The following is a 10040-nucleotide window of genomic DNA, read 5'->3' as shown; positions in this document are numbered from 1 at the left end:
GGAAGTCCTGTAGTGATTTGACAACATAACAGTGAGCATATATGCTGGTGGATGGGGTCATCTGTCTGTCACAGAGTTCTTTGTTCCTTAACACAATCAGTGATTGGCAAAGGCATAAGATCTCCAGTAAACCAACCTATTGATTTTGACTTGTCAACTTGAGGTGCCGTTTGAAAATTAAAAACATTGATCAACAACTGTAGACATCAACTTTGAAAGCCAACAAACGGCTGAGCAGATCTGTGAGGTTGTGCAAGACACAGGAAATACCCAACTTCAATGCGAATGCCGGCATGCTGATGTTTGGTATCGTAGTCACTAGCTCGATTAACATGCTTATCTATGGGTTCAGACAGATATTTGGTGACAAAACAAAGTATGAGAAAAATTTAAACAGACTTATCAGAGAAGATTCTCATTTGCGTCATCGTGTCTGAAGCAAGACTTGTGTACAAATGAGAAGAAGTTAGAAGTTCTTGAGATATTTCACTGGATGACAGACACTTCCATCTGCTAGTGGTGCTACAGAGTATAAATATAATAATCATTAAAATCATGATTAATCCTATGGGAAAAAAATGGCTTTTTTATACCATTCAGTAGCAATCCATACGTAATAAAGATGCAAGATAAATGTCAGTCTGATGATCACACTTGAGTGAAGGGATCAATTCAGTCTGTATGGATTTTATCCTCTGGGGGCCAGGAATGTGAAAAACATCATGTTAATGTGTTTATAAGGGGACGACATATTAAGTCTGCCAAGTGTCAAGAAACAATCTTTACAGCCATGATTGAAGTGTGGCTAAGAAGCAACTCTAAATATGCCTAGTTAAAAAAAAAAAAAAAAAAAAAGGTGCTTTACATTTAGTCCCTTCATTCTCTGTTCCCCTCCTCTCTGATCATCTTCTGCCATCTAAAGCCATTGAAGGCCACACACTTAAAAGCCTTGACTCAAACCACACAGCAACACAATGTAATAATTGGTTTCCGTGTCAAATTTCTGTTTAATCAATAACCTGTCAGCCACCTTAGGCTTTGGGAATACATAAACACCCAGCAGTCGCGTCTTCACAGCAGCCATTTCCAGATGGGTGCCTTCCTCTCCCGTGGCGGCATGTGGCCATCACACCGGCTCCGTCCACCATGCATTACATCCACTGCACGAACACAAAGAGCCTTCCATTCAGAGCCCCTCAAGCATACATTTAGAGCCAAAGACAAATTAAAGCTCGGGTGGTTAGGCTGTCTGAATGCCACTAAATGTGGTTCAGGGTGGCAGGTCAAAAGATTAAGTGGTTCCATAGGATGGGAGAGAAAATACAAATGGCATTCATATTTTCTCAGCAAAGAAACAGAAATAACACACGCATTTTTTTTCTCATTTTACAGTTATATCTGCAAATCAAGTTAAAAAAAATTCTCATAAGATGAAGAATTGGAGGAAGTTATTGGTTTTAGAACAAAAGTGCTGCCAAAGGAATTATTACCAAATCCACAGAAATTATACACAGAGAAAATATCATTTCCCTTACCGCTGCTTAAAAAAAACCCTTACAGAAGTCGCTGGTGCATTAAAATTGTAATTTTGGCCAAATAAAACCCTTTTTCCAATTTTATAAGGAACGGCAGCAGCTATTGAGGGCAACAGAGCAGAAGAAACAAAAACATTCTTGAAGTTTAAATCCAGACAGACAGACACCTTTCTTCAGTTGATTAGGGTTCCAGTTTTATTATTATTTCATCCCTGTGAGAAGATAAATTAAGACATATCAAAAGACAGAAGTCATCCAGTTAGACTTCAAGTTATAGAACATTCCCAACAGACTTTAAATGCTGCTTGGCACAAGTAAGATTAAGTAAAAGTTCCAGTTTTCACTTAGAAAGTGTAGTTAGAAAATGCTCTTAAATTACACATTTTAAGATAACCTGCTTCTTAACTACAATATTAGGAGACTGGGTTTTCCAATTTTTTCACTGGCTTCATTGGAAAAAAAAAAAAAAAAAAATCAACACAACGCCAGGTATACTGAAACCACGTCTTTTGCTTTTCATTTCTTTTCACCAATCGTACCGCTCAACAGAGAAATCACATAAAAAAGATCACCATGTTACTGATTGTCTTGGCTGTACCAGTGGCAGTAAACTGATGCAATTGCACATACAGGCTTTAAATTATATCCAGGAGTTTAAAGCTTCAGTTCATCACAACATTGGGAGGGGGGCAGATATCATGGGGGGGGGGGGGGGGGGGGGAGTGTAAGGATGACTAAAGCTGAACAACAAGCACAGACATGCACTCATTCAGGCAATCATTCAACTACACACACACACACACACAAAGTCTTCTGATGTCCCTCACTGGTCCTTGTCGTGATTAAGCGCCCGGTTAACAGCTGATGGAACACAAAGAAGGACAAAAACACAATGTTTCACAAAAATGGAAAAAGCACCTCATGCAAAGCAGAATCAGGATGAATGTAATGATGCATTTTGACAGTGGGAAGTGTGCAGTTAGCGCTTAGCTGTTAATATGTGCCTGCATGCCCTGTATATCAGACGGGCACTCGTTATTAAAGCAGAGTCAGGTAAGCAGTAAGATGTGAATGTAACTGAGTGTTAAGTATAAGCTTCAGTAACAGATCTCAAGAACTTAGCAAAGTTCTCAAGTACTGTTATCAAGCAGCCTCATTGTTAGTTACAACTTGGCCCTGGGTCGGTAAAGGATGGCTCTAGACCACCGAGTGGAGCCTGATCTAAGCCGTGTCAGAAGCCGTAGTCTTTAGACTTTGACAACTTGAGGCTGGATCCAGAAGTTCATTAACGTCAGTACTCCCAATATTAAAATGCAAAACTTTATAGTTTAATCAATCAAGTGTACAGCCTGGTCAATATAAAGCTCTTTGTGGCCAATTCTTTTATAAATAATCGGTTTCAATTATATTCAGAATTAAAGTTACGCATAATAAGGGACATTCCAGACCATAGTTTTACAAAGTCCAAGTCCACAGAAGACACTGAAATTTTAAAGTGAAAGTGTCTGCTATGTGCAGTAGCAGAACAGAATTGTGGGAGTCTTTTCTGGCTGTAATCCTTAGATTGATTTCATGTATGAAGGCCCAGGCCTGTGTGTGACTTCTGATAGGGGTTAGTCTGCTGCCAGAGTCTGCTGCTGCGGGACAAATTGTATAAAATGTGGCTGTACTTGCATGTATACTGCAGTTAGCTCACCCTCCTTTGTGACAGTTTCAGTTACGTTCTTGGCCTTGGCGCTCAAATTGCTGACCATATTGTCCATGGCCACCTGGTGTTTCAAGAAAAAAGGGCGGATCATGCGCTTGTACAAGATATCAGAACCATTCCACGTCACTGGAGCCATACACCAAATCAGGAACAAACACTGGGGAGAGAGAAGAGGGTAGGTCTTAGAACAAAGTGATTGGTTCTGTATCTTGTCAATCAATAAATGACTAAGTTAAGGTTTAAGGCTGTGAGAGGGAGAAATATGCACATTCAAGACAACATCAGTGCTTTTAGGCTATTGTGAATTGTTTTTATTTCTTTTCAGACATTTAACAGGTTTACTAGATAATCGCTAACTAAAAACAAATATTGATAATCCGCAGATAGGGGTGCTGGATAGCCTAGCAGTAATGTCAGGCCCCCTGTACAAAGGCTATAAGTCCTCATCACAGCCTCTGTGGGTTCGAACTCTCCCCCCTTGCAGTGTGTCTCACTTCAGCGGTCCTATCCTATGAAGAGCTCAAATGTCCCAAAAATGAAACTTTGAAATAATGTAGAGTATTCAGCGATAAAATATACTCTGTGGATGCCTTTAAATACAGAATCGTAGAAGTGTACCAGGAAAGTGTAAACGATTTAGACAGCGTGCTGTATTATTGTTGATGTGTTACATAACAGGACTACAGTATTTATGTATTGCCTTCATTCGTCAGTTAGAAGGTATCATGTTTTCAATCCTTTTTTCCTGTCCAGAATTTAGGTCAACTAATGTTACGGAATAATAATAATGGGAAAAAAAAAAAGAGAAAATCATGGTCATTGAGATGAACAAACTTAGTGAGTGGACTTTTGCACGGTTCAGTGACGGTTTTGTAACATGTGGGGTCACTTTGTCTCGTTTTAATTTTACAACTTCTTATCTCTGATTTAAGAAAGGACAAGCAATGATTAGAATCATATGTTTGGATCTTGTATCACTGACTCAAATTGCAACGTGTCATGCAATGGGAGGACACAACTCTCCTCCTCTGGCTATTACAGGACATTTCCACAAGAGTGCGCTGTTGGCAAGCCAACGACATCAAATCTCATGTGATTCAACAACTTGTGACTGTTTGTAGTTTCAAAGTGAAAGGCAGACTTAAAGAACAGCAGTTGATGAAAATAAAAATACAGAAAGAAAGAAAGAAAAAAAAAAAAAAAAAAGCACTTACACAAACACACTTAATACATATTGGTCTGCCTACCTTGCCAGCGTAGTAGAAGGGGAACCAGGAGAGGAAGATGTCAGAGAAGGCCTCGACAATGCTGAAGAGTCCATAAACAACCCAATAGGTCAGCCATTGTGTGTCGTCCTCCTTAATATTGCTCTCGATTGCTTTAATACTGAATGGACAGGAGGACAGGTTTGATGAAGGAGACAGAGTCAATACTAAACAAATAACAAATATTTAGTTTAGCCAGAGAGTGGAGCTTCAGGGAGCTTCAGTTTATGAGAACTAGCAGAGCAAGTATCAAACAATTACAACACTTGAGGATGCTCATTAAACTCCTTAAAAAATAAGAGCTTGAAAGACAAATTTATGAATTAAGAAAGTTACTCAACATCTTGGTCTTAAATTCCAGTGAGACATTTGAGTAACTGCAGTTCAGCAAAAAAAAAAACAGGCTTTTCTAAAGATGGAGTCTTTTTAGTTCAACATTCTCTATTTAAGATTTAAACCCTCTCTGTTCTCTACAGCTGCACAAGTCAACTGTTAAAAAAATATATCATAGTATTGCCACATGCAATGTCTACTTAACAACAATTGCCGTTTTGACTCAAGCTGAACATGTGTGGCAAAAGAGAATTGTAATGAAGTAGTGCTGCAGAGACGCCCTGGCCTACAAATCTTCTATTGTAGATGTAAGAAAACATTTAGTTTCGGTGCAGACTCCAATAACGAATGAAGAGTTCTCTTTAATGAGAATACTCTAAACCCTGTTTAGAGAAAAAAAAAAGGGGACGCTGTGTAAAATACAAATAGCAATTTACAAAACATAGAAACCCCTACAGTATTTGTTGCCCAACATTATGAATTTGATGCCACTTTTAAAAAAAGTTGGGACAAGGTCATGTTTACCACTAAATTGTTCCACTTCTTCTTGGAAATGAGACCAGTTTCTGTAGTTTTAAAAGAGAAGCATTTTCCCCGTATTGCTTAATTTAGGATTTGTGCTGTTGGGTTGTTAGGTTGTAAGGTGATTCTCCCTTATTGTGATAGTGTTTGTCATATGATGCAGCACTAGAGCTTTCCACACTGCTCTACTGTTGAGAAATAGTGACGCAAAAAATACTATAGAGGACCAAAGAGACCCCCCTGAGGCTGTTAAGAAGAGAACATTCATTATTACAATGAACAAAGGCTCATTATTTACAACTGCTTCACAAATTCTTAAATCAATAATAGAAACAAGTACAGCTGTCAGAAGTTCACAAAGTAAAGATATTGAACGCTTACATCTATTCTCAGATATTTTCTTCACAGCGTATATTTTGACAAAGCAGGCAGTACAAGGCTGCTTCAAATGACTTTTAATAATTGACAGTGGCTGCATTCCATTTAGATGTGTACTTTACAAAGTATAGTGACCATGTTGTCTGACAGCCAAAATTACAATACAGCAATGTGTTCAGTCTACACTGAACTTAACATTAGTTTTAATAAAGTTAATTTAAAAAACAAAGTATTTATCTGCTCAGTTTTTTTAACCATATGTATTTGTATTGCATTGATTTTCAATTGATTGATAAAAAAAAAAAAAAAACATACATTAGATTAAGCCATGCTTCATACATACGAGAAATATGCTGGATAGGCAAAGCCAATCAGGTTGCAGAGCAGTGAGGCTCCATATCCAAACAGAAGGTACAGGCCGACTAAACTCAGAAAACCTGCAGAGGGAGAAAGAGGTGAGGCAAAGAGTGAGCAGAAGACAGTGAGGGGGAGGGTGAGGTTATCGTGTTACATTAAGAAAACGTCTAATGTCAAGCAACATTAACTTGTTGTGAACACAATAGCAGGATGTTAGGACAGCACAGTACCGGGATTAGGAGGCACATGGAACACAAGTCAAACACTACTATTCAAATCCTGTTGCTGGAAGTTGACTTTGACTCCACCAAAGTCTCAAAGACCTGACCTATAATCCATGACTGTGTGTGGATTCCACAAATGCTGTTGTTTTTTTTTTTTTACTTGTATTTTGTTATAATGAACAATATGTACAATGCAGAAAGCAATCTTAGTCGATGCTAAATGTAAAAATGTTTCTGCACTTATTTTTTTAGCTTGCTGTACTTATAGCAAAATCAATAACTCAAACCAACAGAAGATTATTCTTCAATGACTTTATTTATTCTACTATTCTTTTTCAGATTTAATAGAAATCTAAAAGTATTGCATGGTTTTTGTACTTATTTATAATTGTGTTTCTCCTTCGACACACTTCCTGTATATTAACAGGACAAATATGATACCTCTCAATAAACCAGTCAAAACCACCTTTGACAACGACCTCGCTGATAAACATACAACTGAAATTACACTTGACAGATAATATCCACTGAATTATTTTCATTTGTGAAGGCAGAATTTATGGCAGAGGGGTTGAATTTGATGTGGATTGAATGGTTGTATAAAAGGTGGCCACTGATCAAAATGTCATTGTTCAGAGGGCAATGTTATGAATTATACAAGGGCCCGACAGATATGGGATCTTTGGAGTCGATACCAAAAGCGATATCATAGATATCGATTGTACACATTTATTGCGTTGATCCCTCAAATGCAGCAATCAAACACTTGCGGAAAAGATATAAAGACAAGATGATCACTCAACTGAAAAGTAACTGCACATGTCCGTATATTACACCTCGACACTCTGGAGAGTGATAATGCTTGTTGTAATCAATACGGCACACTCGGCTGGTGAAAGAGAACTGCTAGTTTAATACAATGAACCTCAAATGAAATGCTAGTTGACTGGTGAATAAATCTAGTAATAGCAATGCATATATGAGATAAAACTAACCCGTCGGGCTCTGAATGATTACGCCAACAAACACACCCAAAAAAAATCTGCAGAACATTGAGGTCAGAGTTTGTATGAGCTGCAACTAACTACTTAAAAATAGAAACTTTTTCCTGACAGCTAACAAGCAAGCTAATAAGCTCGCTTGTTAGCTGTCAGGAAAAAGTTGACTTCACCTGAATTTGCTGCAGGCTGCCACATCTTACATTAAGGATTCAGTTCCCCAAATTTAGCATAGCTTTGATTTTCTAAAAGTTGAAAATACATTCAAAACAAAACTTAATTCTCAACGTTCATTAAAGTTCTCTGCCATGCCTTTAATATGATTTTAAATCCCAGATCTGTTTTACAGCCTTTATTTTGAAACAAACAAAAAAAAACAGTAAGATGAAAGTAGCTTACTGTAGGTGCAGGTTATGAAATATATTTATCATAACTGCTGACACAAAATTCAACTACATTCAAGAGACCTAAAAGACCTCGATACTTTCAAACACATTTCCTGCTCTTTTACATCTCATTTGTTTGTCCTTGTGCATATACAAATATTCTCCCATGTCTCTTCACCTAAAGCAAACTTGAACTACTGGTTGAAAAGGAAAACCCTGAAGGAAAAAAACGGTGACATAAGCAAACACTCCTTACTGGACACCTACAACTCGATATTTATAATTTAAAAGCTGCTTTGGGGATCTTTTTCCAGCTGCAACAAACTTTTCTAAACTGTCCCGCTATCTGCCTTTGTGCTGGGAGTGAGGAGAACTCCAACGAAACAAAAGAAAAGGCAGTCATGTGGTATAAAAGCCTTAAATGAAAACACATGTCCCCCTTGTGGAAAAATTTAACCCAAGGCCAGAAAGCCATTCTAATGTTGTGTAATCCTGTATGACTCAAACGACTCATTCCAGAGTAGTTGGGAGTTTCTCTGTGCAACAAATCACATAGAAGATGAAGCATTCAGAAACATTACGCTAATACAATGACCACTTTCTACTTTGGCCATATAAGAGAAGTCTACTCCAGTCAGCATTTTAGTTTACACACTTTATAGTTCCAAGGAGTCATAATAAACTTCAGTGTTTCCCCTACCATTATATTAGGGGGGGCGGCCCCAATATAACATAACATTATGTTGGGCAAAAAGGACAGAATTTCTTGTATGAACGACAGAACAACCCATAATCCGTGCACACATTTGTAAAGCGCTGCAAGACTATAAAGACAGTGCTGCAATTAGGATGGCTCATTTTATTAATTGGCTGCATTCTGGTTTTTGTTAAATGCAGGAAAGAAATTAGTAAAATGGGGTGTGGGCTAATTTCATGTGTTACCCAGGAATGCTAAGCCCTAAGCCAGCGTTGTTTATGTTCACACCGCTGGCTGCCTTTAATCCTAGCTTTGTCGACTTGGTTACAAGTGCTGCACACCCATCCTGCTCTGGAGCAGGTCGGTTTAAAGATTTGGTTGCAAATGAGCTGTATAGAGCTGCCCTTTCAACAGTTCATTTCCTGACCATGTTCTGTGCGCTCTATACACAGATAACTATAATAGAAACTTGTTGAATTGTTACTTTATGTCGGACTCGGTAATGCAGTCCGTAGGAAGCCATGCGGTTACAGTATCACTACAGGATGCATCATAACGCAGTTTTTTTTTTGGACGTGAATGCTCCACTGTCCTTGGTGTCTATGAAACATAAGGTGTTTTTATTTTTTGCTAATTAATGAAACTAAAAAAAAAAAGCTAAATCTGTAGCTATTTGTGCAGGCGTGCTTGTGATCCAGGTCTGATCAAATATAGAATAAATAGATAGATAGATATTTCATATTTGACAAGTCATACTGACAAAATGACTCTTTATTTGTGACCTTGCCATGTGTAACTTTAAAGCACGTTTCATGCCATGCTGTGAGCTCCCTTCTGTGCCAATCCATTTAGAATAAAGACTGTGGTTTTAAATGTAGGTCACACGTTTCCTATGTGAGAGTGGCACTGCAGACACAGACGTGTACTATAGCCTGAGCTGTCTGGCTTTTTTTCTTCTTTCTTTACATCCACTGTGCAAACTCACAGCAGTGAAGTGTCAATAATACTAATCCTGACACTTAAGAGCACCCTGCAGTGTGAATAACAAGTCATCTATATCTCTTTCCATCTCTGGATTGCACGGGATATTTCAGGACGTGATAAAAATACCCCTGAGACCAGCTGGTGGTGGTCCTGGCATATCAGAAACACTCCTTTTTTTTTTTTTTTTTCGGCAGCAATATTTTTTGAAATAGGTGTGTGCAATGACGATGGTGCACGTACAAACACTAATCTGTAATCTAATAAAAGTAGCATAAAAGTCTGAGCGGGATGAACTTTGGTATTCGAGCTTGAAATCAGGGTAATAAATATGAGCCAACTCACAGTGGCACAGGATATGAAACCAAGTCAAAAGTCAAGCAACTCATGCGACAGTGTGACCACAACCGGTTAGAAGTTTTTTACATGTTCGGTATTATTTGCAGTGTGTTCCAGCACGATAAAGCATGACTGAAGTGTGTTTAACTTGTGTTAATGTTTGCTTTACACCGAGCCTTTAACATACCCAAGGCGAGGTACTCTCTCTGTACTCCCGTTTTTTTCTCCAGATTCGCCAACTGATCCGTCACGAAGTTCTTCTCGTGGAGCAGAGTCGTGAAGCGCTCCTTAAACTGACTCATATTCGGGCTTTCCTC

The 10040-nt window shown here is 38.3% G+C and overlaps 1 protein-coding gene across 2 annotated transcripts; it reads right to left on the bottom strand.

Moving 5' to 3' along the window:
• Positions 1-1703: 1703 nt before the first annotated feature.
• Positions 1704-10037, bottom strand: zgc:101744 (Receptor expression-enhancing protein 6-like). 2 transcript variants are annotated; one of them, XM_065966488.1, is made up of 5 exons: positions 9911-10037; positions 6085-6178; positions 4491-4629; positions 3210-3400; positions 1704-2396 (listed from the first exon to the last, which is right to left on the bottom strand). In XM_065966488.1, exons 1-5 carry the CDS (start codon positions 10023-10025, stop codon positions 2390-2392), a joined length of 546 nt encoding a protein of 181 aa, XP_065822560.1. In that variant the 5' UTR covers positions 10026-10037; the 3' UTR covers positions 1704-2389. The 2 variants fall into 2 exon arrangements, with proteins under 2 accessions (XP_065822560.1, XP_020505862.2); XM_020650206.3 differs by having other exon boundaries at positions 3232-3400.
• Positions 10038-10040: the final 3 nt, after the last annotated feature.

This window comes from Labrus bergylta, chromosome 18, assembly GCF_963930695.1.
Source record: "Labrus bergylta chromosome 18, fLabBer1.1, whole genome shotgun sequence".
In the NCBI taxonomy this organism is placed as follows: Eukaryota; Metazoa; Chordata; class Actinopteri; order Labriformes; family Labridae; genus Labrus; species Labrus bergylta.
Note: the sequence above shows the minus strand (reverse complement) of the source record. Positions and strands in the feature narration are given on the sequence as shown.

Excerpts from the sequence above, each read along its gene's own strand:
- zgc:101744 (XM_020650206.3), bottom strand. The coding sequence starts at position 10,025 with ATGAGTCAGTTTAAGGAGCGCTTCACGACTCTGCTCCACGAGAAGAAC. Across the intron at positions 6,179-9,910 it reads GAGAGAGTACCTCGCCTTGG|GTTTTCTGAGTTTAGTCGGC; the intron begins GTATGTTAAAGG and ends CTCCCTCTGCAG. Across the intron at positions 3,401-4,490 it reads CCTTCTACTACGCTGGCAAG|TGTTTGTTCCTGATTTGGTG; the intron begins GTAGGCAGACCA and ends CTCTCTCCCCAG.